This window comes from Terrapene carolina, unplaced genomic scaffold (genome assembly GCF_002925995.2).
Source record: "Terrapene carolina triunguis isolate 2854851 unplaced genomic scaffold, T_m_triunguis-2.0 Scaffold238, whole genome shotgun sequence".
NCBI lineage: Eukaryota > Metazoa > Chordata > Testudines > Emydidae > Terrapene > Terrapene triunguis.
The window spans coordinates 5,562,708-5,574,863 of NW_020664589.1; the positions used below are offsets into that span (position 1 = coordinate 5,562,708).

At 47.9% G+C, this 12,156-nt stretch overlaps 1 protein-coding gene across 5 annotated transcripts in view; it reads left to right on the forward strand.

Annotated features, from left to right (window-relative positions):
* LOC112101967 (collagen alpha-1(XXVII) chain) overlaps nt 1-12,156 on the forward strand; it is a 224,618-nt gene that overhangs the window by 158,079 nt on the left and 54,383 nt on the right. For all 5 annotated transcript variants that reach the window (XM_026657347.2, XM_026657346.2, XM_026657349.2 and 2 more), the window contains exons 30-36: nt 626-670; nt 854-898; nt 1,131-1,184; nt 2,626-2,679; nt 5,929-5,982; nt 8,638-8,691; nt 10,048-10,101. In XM_026657347.2, the coding sequence (XP_026513132.1) occupies nt 626-670; nt 854-898; nt 1,131-1,184; nt 2,626-2,679; nt 5,929-5,982; nt 8,638-8,691; nt 10,048-10,101 (360 nt within the window). The remainder of the gene's footprint in view (nt 1-625; nt 671-853; nt 899-1,130; nt 1,185-2,625; nt 2,680-5,928; nt 5,983-8,637; nt 8,692-10,047; nt 10,102-12,156) is intronic.

The following is a 12,156-nucleotide window of genomic DNA, read 5'->3' on the forward strand; positions in this document are numbered from 1 at the left end:
TCTCTGTCATGCCTCCTTTTCTCCCAATCATTCTTCTACCTTCATAAGACTTCTCCTGCATCCATGTCCTCCTAGCTCAGAGGCTCCCTTCTCAGGCAGAGCAGCAATTAGAAAAGGAAATAATGTTGTGCTGCTGGCTCTTACCTGAGCGGGTGTATTTTTTGTGCTATTGAGGCTTTTCCACCCCTGAATGCTTAGCACACAGCATGAAGCACCTTTGGGAGTCCAAGTGCCACCCGGCCTACCTATCAACGTGTGGCTAATGCCCTTCCCCTTCTCCACCCACAATGACATAGAGTTGGATGGAGAAACTCCCCCGTTTTGAACCTGATAGGTGGGGAGTCCAGAGTTATTGGGATTTCTAAGAGCAGGAAGAGAGAAATTGGATTATGCTCCAAGCTCCTCAGCGGATGGGACTATCCCCCCCCCCCCCATGGGAGGGGGACTTTAGGACACTAGCTAGCCCCTTTAAATGCTGATGGAGAACCGGAAGCAAACAATTGAACCTTCCCTGGGGGATTCCAAGAGCAAGAAGCCTGGGGCATCAGGAGGAGCTAGCCAGTCAAGAGTCTCTGCTGCACAGCTCATGCCGACGCCAACATGTCTTTGTCTTTTTCATTAACAGGGCCTTCAGGGGGGGCCAGGCAAACCGGGGCCCGATGGGCAGCAGGTACGTACACTGTGAGAGTTGGTGCTGGATGCCAAGCTGGCACTGTGCCAAACACTACATGTCTGTATACTCACGCGTGCATGGCTCCCAGTAAAATACAGCTTTGATCGACTTTCCTGGCCAAAGCAATAGGGTGTTTCAGCACGTTCCCAACCTCTAATTACTGTAACCTTCTGTTTACAGGGGAAGATGGGAGAGACTGGGGAGACAGGACCACGTGGCTTCCCAGTAAGTGCCAACCGCCTTCCATTCCATTTTATAGCCTACGTTTTAATGAAGGTTTTAAGTTTTTTTTTTAATTCCTGCTCAGGAGGAGAAACCTGGACAATGTCTCACAGTTCAGCCTCAGGGCCACCTCTGTGTTCCTTTTATAAAGTGTTTACGAGGTGAATATGACATGCTGGGAGGTGTGAAAGGTGATGACGGGACAGAGCTGACCTTGGTGGTTTTGTTATCCTAGGGTATCCAAGGACCTTCCGGACCCCAAGGAGGCAAAGGGGCTCCAGGCGACCCGGCAAGTGTCTTCTCATTCCCTCTTCATCCATCTGTCCCTTTCTCTTTCCCCTCATTTCCTCCTCTGTCTGGCTTTCCGCCCCCCCCCCCCCCCCCCCCCCCCCCCCCCCCCCTTCATTCCCATCCCCGCCTCTCCTGCTGAGTCCAGCTTAATCAGAGCGGCACTTGTATAGGGTTAAAGGAGAGCCCAGGAAGGTTGGAGGAAGGGCAAGATCAGACCCTACAGAGGCAGAAAGGAGGCACTAGATGAGATTCAGCAGCAAGAAGGTAGACCAGAGACTGGAGTTGACTCTGGCAGGGAGAGTGGAAGAAGGGGCAAGTCTGGATTTTGGGAGAGAGTGTGTCTGGATCAGATTAAAGAGGGGGAAGTTAGAAAAGAGACTGGACCTGACTCTGACAGAGAATTGAAGGAGAAACCAAGAGAGTCTGGCAGGGAAGGTGGAAGAAAGGTCAGAATGGAGGTTTGGAAGAGGCCTTGGAAAGGAAAGATGGTTTTTGTGGTCAAGGCATTGCACTGGAACTCAGGAGACCGGGGTTCAATTCTTCACTCCAGCACAGACTCCCTGGGTGAACCTGGGCAGCACCTCAGTTCCCAACCTGTATTACCTGTGGTGTTAATACTTCCTTTTTGCCACCTTTTCTCTGTCTAGGCTATTTAGACTAGCTCTTCAGGGCTGGAATGTCTTGGTCTAGCATGTAGCACAATAGCCCTGACCTGACCACAATAGCACGTAGCACCTTGGAGGTGGTAGATGCTACTATAATGATGATAGTAATTAGGTTAGATGCTTGCAAGGAGGGGTGGAGGAGCTAACTGTCTTAAGACTGAAGGAGGTTCCATGTAGGCTGCTCAGGAAGGCCACGGTTAGACACTCCTGAGCCTGTTAGAGGATGATCCCAGACTGGGAGGATGGACTGGATCAGGGTATGTTACTGGGAGGGGTGGAGGGAGTCAATTGGGAACCATGAGAAAATGGCAGGAACAGAGTCCAGTTCTGACTCCATTTAGGATGGAGGGGTTGAAGTAGGGTCAGGTCAGACGGATGGAATAGAAGGGGGCTGTGACTGCCGAGGGTTAGACTGTGGTGACTGAAGGAGGGATATGCTGCAGGCTCTGAGAGTGTAGGAGTGGGGGTGGGCTCAGGCTGTCTCAAGGCAGACTAGAGAAGGGAATTATTCAGACACGCTAAGGTTGCCAACTATTGTCAGTTCAGCTTCAACACAGCAGCACCCCTACCCTCCCCGCAGCCACCCAGACACAGGGAGGTTTCTGACGCTTCGCTTGCTGCTGTTCAAGCACTTTGAGCTGCCCATTTCTGGTCTTTTGACCTCCTCTCCCATGCCTGTGTAGTTCCCATGTGATGTGGGAGGGCACTAGGGAGCGGATTGTTCTTCAGAATTGACAATGTTGCATGAAAGAGCCCTGTGTGTCTGTCTTGCAGGGACCTCAGGGACCACAGGGGCCAGCTGGACCTTTAGGAGAAATGGGACATAAGGTAGAGTATGATCTTTGCTTTCGTCTCTACAGCACACCCCTCTTCTGCCCTATTTCCCCCTCACTCACCTAGACCTGCACAGCTGAGCGAGGGGCAGTCTGGCTTGGTCTGGCTTCAGAAACTCTTGAGGGAAAAGGACAACGGAGGTTTCTGTGTCTTATGAGTTTTAATGTCAGCATTAAGAGTGCAAGAGAAAAGTTACAAATACAGGCCCCATCTACAGTCCAGACAGAACCATACTGGGCTGAACCAGGCTCTGACCTGGTTACAGGTGATGCAGTTCAACACATCCACACACCACCATTTATCCCTGCATCAGGGTTTGTCAACCTGCCCATATCTTCTACCCTACAGATCCCAGAGCATTCTGGGAAAATCTAGGCAGCTATCCCACAGAGCCTCACCTTGGCACGAATAGTTAGGCATTTTTCCCCAGGATGCAATGCGTTTTAGCCTGGCCTCCCACTCAGAGACCTGGGAGGCAGGAGGTTGGCTAACCCTGTTACACAGATGGGCAGTCCCACCTACACAGCAGAAGGAGCATTTTAAAGCTGGACTCTGAGAATTATCACAACCCCATTCACAAGCAGGGTCAAACGTGGTACCCACCCATGCTTTAAGAACCAGGGCCCAGATCCTCAAAGGCATTTATGCGTCTAACTCCCATTGAAATAAGTGGAAGTTAGGCACCTAACTCCCTTTGAGCATCTGGGCCCATATTTTAACTCTGTTGTGTTTAGAATCATCCATGTCAGTAAAAATCTGTAGTGAAGAAGGCTCCAAGTCTCTTTCCCTTCCTACCCCCAGTTGCTACCTGTCTCTGGCCAGCAATCATATTATTCAGCCCAGTCTGGATATGTTCTGATTGTCAAACCCAGTCTCGCCACTGTCCAGGTGAGTGGGTGGAAGAAATGCCTTTGCTTTAGTACCGCATGCTTTTTGCATCATTGTTACCATTAGGCAAAAGTGACACTTTGCAACAAAATGAAAGGAATAGTTACTGATTTTTTGTGCCCAGGTTTAGGAGCACAGGAGGGCAGAAGCTTACTCAATAGATTTTCCTCTAACCCTCCGAGCACCTGGAGACTCTCCTTCAATTCTTACCATCACAGCCGATCACTGCAGACTAGGTCACCCACTTTTAGCTCCTTTCAGTGTGTCTGAGATGGTAATATAGTCAAGATGTTCACTTGGTCTCAAAAGTAGTAGCTAAGGTACCTTTTAATACAGCCCACTGCACAATTTATGAGTCATGAGACTTTCCAGTCTCCTGCCTGCTAGACTGGATGGAGTGAGCTCTCCGTGGTAAACCACACTAGGGATCTGGAAAGTTGGTAGGCTGCTATTGAGCTTCCCTAGGCCTTGCTTGTTCTGAAAGCACAGAGCTCCATATGTTAGGCTCTTGGAGGAGATACAGCCTTTCTCTTGCACTGGAACCATTGGAAAAACCCAGGCCGTATTTCTGCTTTCACTGAAACTTGCTTTTTCTCATGCATGACTTGCCCAATTGTTCCAAAACCTAACATGCACCCACTCACCGCTCCCTCCAGTTCGGAAAGCTGGAAAACTCCGAGAGCTCCTGCAATTACGAGCTCTTGTTTCCTTTATTCCTAGCTGCAGAGAAGAGGGAGATTCTGGTCTGTGGTCTGGAAAGCTAATACAATAAATAAATAAAAATCCCTTCAAACCCCGCAAGATCAGCTTTGCTGTGTCACCTTTGATCTTATTTAACGGAGTCCCACTGCCTGCGCTGGCCAGAAATCAATGCAAAAAATACAATGATTAAAGTTACCCTTTCCCCTAATCTCAGGTACCAGTGAGTGCTTCGTGCAATTGACCAGCCTAACACCTAGAGTAAGGGGCTAGACACATCCTGAAAGGGTCCTGGGGAGAGAGCACAAGGACGAGTGGTCTCTCACATACCCCACTCCACCCTTACTCTTCATCGCTTTCCAGTGAAACAGTTTAATCTTTCAAGGCTCACTGGGAGAAGCTGGTTCAATTGTACCCTCACGCTCCGAAAAGGGGCCTATTATCCTGTCCCCCTGCTCCTTTGTTTCATCTAATACAGTTTTTAAAATGTACAGTTTAATGATCGCGGTGAAGTTCCGATCCGGATCCAACCTTTATGCAAGGTCTGGGGTGTTCAGCCCATCACAGAGCCAGAGAAAAAGGGGTGGATGCAAAGGTCAGATTTGAATTTATGCAAAATTATTCAAGGGAGTTTGGACCTAGGATTCCAGCTCAGCCCACCTCTAGTACACAGCTGCTGTTTTTAATTCCCTTTCCTCCACGAGCTAGCTGCCCATGGGTGTCCTCATTATACAGATGTGCATGGCACTTTATGGACAAATAGGAGACCCGATCCCTGCCCCACAGACTTTAGGCCTTGTCCACATATACAAGTTGTGCCACTTGTATAGTTAAAGTGGCACAACACCTCCCCTCACCAGTGTGGATGCAGTTGTCCCAGTATAAATGTGCTTATACTGGTATAGCTGTTCCTGTAGGGGAATAAGCTCCACCTGTATAAGGTTCCTTAATACTGATATAATTGCATCCAGATTAGGAGTTGACCATAACTGAAATAGTATCAGAGGGGTAGCCGTGTTAGTCTGAGTCTGTAAAAAGCAACAGAGGGTCCTGTGGCACCTTTAAGACTCTGTTAGTCTTAAAGGTGCCACAGGACCCTCTGTTGCTTATAACTGAAATAGTTACACTAGTACAAAAACTGGGCATATACCAGGCCTTGGAATCTGAGTTAAAGACAGAACCAAGTGATAGATAAGGGGGCAGAGAAGGGAAAGTATTAAGTGGTTGAAGTTATTTGTGACCCATTGTGTTAATGTCTTTATTTAACCCTTTTATGCTGATTTTAAGTATTTTGTGCTCTTTCTTTCCTTCCTTTTTTTCTTTTAACTGGCGTGGGGTAGAGATCCGCACTGGGAACCCAAAGCCTGGAGGAGTTAGACTGAGGGAGTTCAAGCGAGGCTGCCTGGCAAACAGGGTCAGAGACTTGGTTTCAGGCTTGGGGAAGGGAAAGAAAGGCATGAGAGAAAACAAAGGCCCTTGTGGGAGTGGGACACAGAGGGGTTCTTGGCCTTTTCTTTGGCTCTGTGTACCCTGAGCCAGCTCCAGGGAGGTAATTACACTGCAACCAGGGCTCCTCTATCCCCAAAGTGCTCTGCTAAAGGAATTTGCTCTTTGATCTTGCTCTGCACGGAGTAACAATGGCCTTTTTTTTCCCAGGGACCTCCTGGCTCAATGGGACAACCTGGCCTTCCAGGTGAACCTGGCATGAAGGTAAAAAAAACACTTAATGCTAGTTCTCTGTCAGAGCGGAGAGATAACAGAAACTTTTGTTCCTACCAAGAGTCTGCTGTTACACCGGAGTCCCAGAGGACCCCGGCAGGGCTTGTGAGCAGTCTGCCTAGTTACAGTGGGCAAGGTCAGACGGCTAAAGATAGATACTATAGATAGGTGTATTCAGGGAGGGGAGCGGCTGGGTAACCCCACATCAGCTGCTCTTTACATGTTTCTCAGCCACAGAGCTCTCTAGTGACACAGTTCGGGGGGGAGAACACTTTAGCCCTTCGGTTATACAATTCCAGTGCCTCAAGTCCCCTGTGTGGGCCGCTAGAGATCTCAGGTAAAGAGGCTCAAATGCAGGAAGCTTCAGCTTCTGTTTTGGGCATGCAGGGAAACAAAGGAAAGGAAACCATGACTTGAGAGCCCAAGAAAGGGTCTCAGTAAAAACCCAGCTAGATCTACATAATCCAGTCAGCCGATTCACAGACAGGAGCTGGGCTGAGGCATTGATACAAAACCTGCAAGAGGATCCCCCAGGTGACCCAGAGTCGGGCTGTAACCTAGTCTGGAAACAAGAACTGTCTCTGTATGGGAGAGCCCAGGAATATAAATGCCTTAAAACAAGCCCTCCCCCCTGGGGTTCCCAATGCTGGGCTTAAGATGATGAGCGCCTGAAATGGAGGCTGGATTCTGCTAATGCTGAATATGGAGTTCTCTCTTTAAAAAAAATAAAAAAAAATTACTGCTCTGCAAGAATTTAAATATAGCCCCTCCATGCCCACACATCAATTAACTAGCTGTCATTTTTAATCAATACAGCACAAGGCACAGTGCCAGGTGCAGTGTCACAGAGCTGTGAATGCACCTTCTCTCCTGGATGAGGAGGAGTGTAATTTTTCTCTCTTTATTTGAATAAGATCTCTCTACAAGTTTTCCATTCTCCATTTAAGTTTCGAAGGGTTGCCACTGTGCCAGGGAGCTTTGAACAGCCTGTTTTTGGGGATTAAATGCAATTTCCTCTTTGCCATTCTTCCCCCACCCCCATTCCTCGCCATGTTTTCTTTGGCAAACCTTCTGACACATCACTCGAGCGACTGTGTCTTTCGAGTCCTGATACTCCTCTAACATTTCAGCTATGCCGCTTCTGCCTGCCACTCAGCTCCCTAATTACCTTGCCTGGGAATAGAATGCCATTGATCCGCTCAGGTTGCCGGCATCCCCCACTGCAGGATTTACAGGAGCAGCTCTTCTCCGGCTCCCATCACAAGCAGGAAGGCGGGCGGTGCATGTATTCTCTGGACAGGCTGCCTCAGCTGAGCCAGGCTGATGAGCATTGGCTGAGCTTGAACGTATTGTTTGAAATGGTGGTTCCTGGGAGCGGGCTTTTGAACGCGCCTGGAGAATATCCTAGCACCTGACCCAGATTGAGAGATAGGAGGGAGGGAAGGAAGGAGAATAGCATGCTGATAATGCAGAGATGCTGACAGCTCCCACTTAGCCACTTTCAGTGCAATGAGTCCTTGCATTGGTTCAGAGCATGAGAGATTCTGGTTGCTCTCTCTCCAACCGTGGAGGTATTTAGATGTTCTAGGAATCTCCAAGCAGTGGTTGCTCCTTTGGTAAACACCAAGGACTCTCTGAGCAGTAGTTGCATACAGTTGTATAATCTAAAGCTGTAGGGTGGCGAAGGAGGAGCACACCACTAGGATACAGTTGCGTCCTTGGCCAAAATTTCTTACACCTTCTACATCCTTTACTGTTGTGGTTGAATGCTGGCCTCCCCAGAAGCGGCTGTATCTCAGTGGGGTCATGTGCGTATATAGCTCAAAAATGATTCTGTAGTGAAAGGCATTCTGTAAACATAATACTATGTCACTGGCACCAATATCAATTTTTAATTTTTAGAACAATGCTTGGAGTTTCAGAGTGAGGTGAATGGGACGAGGAAGGAAATGAACATTTCCTGCACATTGCTCATTGCAAAACAGACAAATTGATCTGGATCTAATGTCCCACAGCTGCATGCTGCATCCTCCTTATACTTAGCACGTCACCAAAATATATCAACATAACTGCCAGCTCCAATACTATGTCCAGTTCGCTCCTTTCTATGCTGCCCATAATCTAGATATTGCTCAGCACCTCTCAGTCATGCCAAAGATCATACTGCTGTTTGCTGGGACATGTCCGCTCTCCTCCTCATCACTCCAGTTGCACATTTGTTATGAGCACTACTATGCCCTGGGTCCTGGGGTTGTTGCTTTCCCGATAAGAGAGCATGAAATCCTTTCCTGCCGTAAGGTGCACGGGTAATTCCCTTTGGTTCAGTCTTTGCAAGCATCCACCACTGATTTTTGACACCTGCAAGTCACTGCCGATTCTTTGGCCTATTGCATATCAGTCAGAGTCACCCCGTAAGGTGCATGCCATCTTAGAGCGTGCTGTCGGGGTGATGCTGGGTACTTGATTAATCTCTGGGTGTGAGGATGGTTCTGAGACAGACGTCCATGTTTGAACAGGACCAGATAAAGAAAGAGTCAAAATGCAGGAAGAAATGAGGGGGGGAGGGGGAGAGGGAGGGGAGAAATCATCTTCATCCTATGCATTTAGCACTGTCACCAGCTTGACTCTGTGCCTCTGTGTTTTTAGGGTGATCTTGGACAGCTGGGGGTCCCAGGAGAACAAGGCCTCATTGGTCAAAGAGTAAGTAGAGTTAGCTTCATATTGGAGTCCTCTTCATTACGTGTATGTGGATGGCTAAGCAGATAAACTGTGGCTTCTCGACCAAACTGGGTGTATAAATGGACAATGCACTGCTCCCTCAGGTAGACTTCCAGCCTTTGGAAGGGCCATTGTGTATCTGCAGTGACTGAGCGGATAGCAGCTTGGGACAGCCGATCATGGATTCAGGTCTTACCCTGGGACCTGTGAGCCCGTGGACATGTGATCGGGGCATGGCAGGAGGGTGAATGTGGTACTGTAAAAGGAAGGATAGCCTTGGGGTTAAGGCACTATACCGGGACTCAGGAGCTCTGGGTTCAATTCCCAGCTTGGCTATGGACTTAGTTGGGCATTTAATCCTTCTGTGTCTCAGATCCTAGTCTGCAAAATGGGGGAAATACTAACCTCCCTTCCAGGGGTGTTGTGAACCTAAGTTCATCAGTTACTCTGATACCACAGTGACGGGGGCTGGATAACAACCGAGATCAATGGCCTGTTTAAGAGATGTCCAGATGAAACTGAAAGATCACAAGGGACTTTTTTTTGAACAGGGTAGAGGTTTAGCCCAATATCCTGGCCATTTAGTCTCTCAATAAAACCAGATAGCTGCATGTGAGCTACCAATGAGCCCCACTTGCCCACAGGGTGACGACACAACTGGACATGCTACTTTGCAAAGTGCTTTAAAGTTCCTTTCAGTATGAATATGAAAGGGGCTGTGTAAAAACAAGCCTATTCTGTTCACAAGTTCTTCACGACTTGGGTATGTGTAACCTAGAAGTGGCAGGAAAGGACTCTCGCTGAAGGCCAGCATTAACAAGGAAAACACTGGGTACAGTATGCATAAGTGGGGCGGGAGCCAGAGCTGGGATGAATGCAGAGATTGAACCAGAAGCGTGTTTCTTGTCCCTTGATCTCCAGACTGAGGTCAGTTGTTACAGCAATATGGAGACGCCCAAGGTTGCATGAACACAGAGACTGAATTCCCTGCTCCACCCAGGGGAGAGAGGACTTCCCACGGGTCAGAGCTGGGGACTGTTGAAGGAAAGCCTGGAACAGTGGGGGCTTGTTCCTCTTGATCAATTTTGAGATACCGAGCAGGATGGGGCGACTTCATAGCATAGTCCTAAAAGATGGTGATATAAACAAAACATATTGGCCCATGTGTGGCAGTATAGATCTCCATCCTACACCAAGAATATCAGCACTGGAAACCCTTAACATTCAGCTCATATTGTTGCAAGGGAAGTCACTCCTCCTCTGAAGGGTGTTGGCTGCAAAAAGCATGAGAAAAAGGGAAGAGACTGTCCTAAGTCTGTTTGTCTCTCTCTCTCGCAGGGAGAGCCAGGCCTGGTAGGGGACAGCGGCCCATTTGGGCCAGACGGCGTTAAGGTAAAGGTTCAGTGTGGTTTTTTTTGTTGGGTAGGTTTTCTTCTCACAAATGTAGCCACTTTCAGACCATGCTCCTTCCCCCTCTGCAGACAGGCAAGGGAAGCAAGTATTGTCTCACAAGCTACCCTGGTCATCTGACCCCAGACTCCTTTCCCGTCCCCCATGTTCAACAATCCTCTGCCCTACTCCACACAGTGGCTACAGTAGGAGGAACAATCCCAACATTATCCTGGGGGTTCCCAGGCAGTATCTCACATCTTTGTATCAACATCCAAGGTTCATTTTGCTTCTTAGTGGCCCCATGTGACACATCCCCCACCTCCAGCTTAGGGTTTGTATCAATGAGCTGTAACCTCCTTGGTCCAAGGACTCTCGGAGCTTGTCATTGTATCTCCCTGATCAGATGCCTTTCTCCCAGACTGCGTATCTGTTCCATCATCAGCCGGTAGTGGGAACTAGTTCCCAATGCCATGTACACTCCAGGCTCTGCTTATCCTGGAAACTGCAAGGATCACCTCTGTAGATACTTTTAGCCAAGTTTGAGACTAACCATGGCTTCTTGCAGCACATTAACTACCTGGTAGCATAATGCTCTGCTGTCTAGTTAGGGTTTTCTGTATTGTGCCCTCTTTTCATCCACCCCACGTGAGGTGGTAAACAGTCTCCATAACATTTCTGGCTCCCACCAGCTCCTTCCATCCCTCCCTCTCCCTTTCTGCACAGACTTACCTGCAATCCAGACTGTGGGAAGTGAACCACACCACCTTCCCTTGCCATCCAACCTGAGGTGGGAAGAAATGTAAAGAGGTTTTTTATTTCTTCCGTTAGAGATGCCATCTTGAACCAGAGTCAACTGGGTCTTGAAAAAACCTTTTATGCTGCTTGTTTGGTCAAAGATTCCAATTGCTCCACAGCAGTCTCAGGAATCTACCAGGGCATATCCTTTGCCTCCTTTAAACTCCCATGTGCTCTTGCGTAAGCAATCCTTAAACCTGCATCCTTCACTGCCCCTTTCAAGTGGATGCTTCATAAAATCATAGACTTTAAGGTCAGAAGGGACCATTATGATCGGCCATCAGACCATCATAGTGTTTCTCTGGCCTCTAGCTTTTCCCCATTGATATAGTTTTCATTTAACCCTTCCTGAACTATGGTAGCATTTGTGTAGTACACACTAATACAATGGCTCTTTGTGCCCTTCCAGTGGCTAGGACACATAAAGAGGTTTATGAGTCTGCTGAATTACTGATCCTTTAGCTTAAGTAGTAGAGGCTCTGCTCTTAGCTCCAGAGATCCCAGCTTCAATCCCCAGAAATGTACTAACCTGGAGCATCATTACATTTGTATTACAATAGGATTGGGGTCCCATTGTGGGCTGGGTGCTATCACAAACACGCATTAAAAGAACTACCCTGCAAAACTATTTACAAAGTTTATCCTAACTGCAGGCAAGAACCTGAGAATCCCCCACAGAGTAAGTTAGATCTGTGCTATGTTCAGTGCTTTTAATCTTAAACACCTCTGTGCTAAAGCTGTTGTCTCTAGAGCCTAAACAAAGAAGTTACAGCTGGACAGCAGGTGTGGGTGACATTTTTCCCTGTAATCTTTCTTGCTGTATTATGCATTGGATCTGACCATACATCTGTCTCGCACCAAATTGTTCCCTTCTTGACTCCTTTTCTGTAATTTTTCCTTTCAATCCTGAAAGGTTCTTTGCTTCCTCTTGTTCACACAATGTCCCCTTTATTCTCAATAATAGCATCTCCATGGGAAACAAGTTCAACACTTGCTTTTTTCTGCTAGTGGGTTTCTTCACATCTCTTGTTGATGGGGCAAAGCCCATAATTAGTCAGTTTGCCAATGCTCTCTTCTGTCCAAAAATATGTCTTCCACTTCCATGAGTCCAAGTGATAATGAAAGCTCCTTCCTACTTTAAATATTCTTTCCTAGTTCCAGCTCTTTCCCCCTCTCTGGAAATGGAGTTACAGGCAGCCAACAGCATTTTAAGCACCATTGCATGGCCAGATTTTATCAGATCTACCTGGCATGGCATTT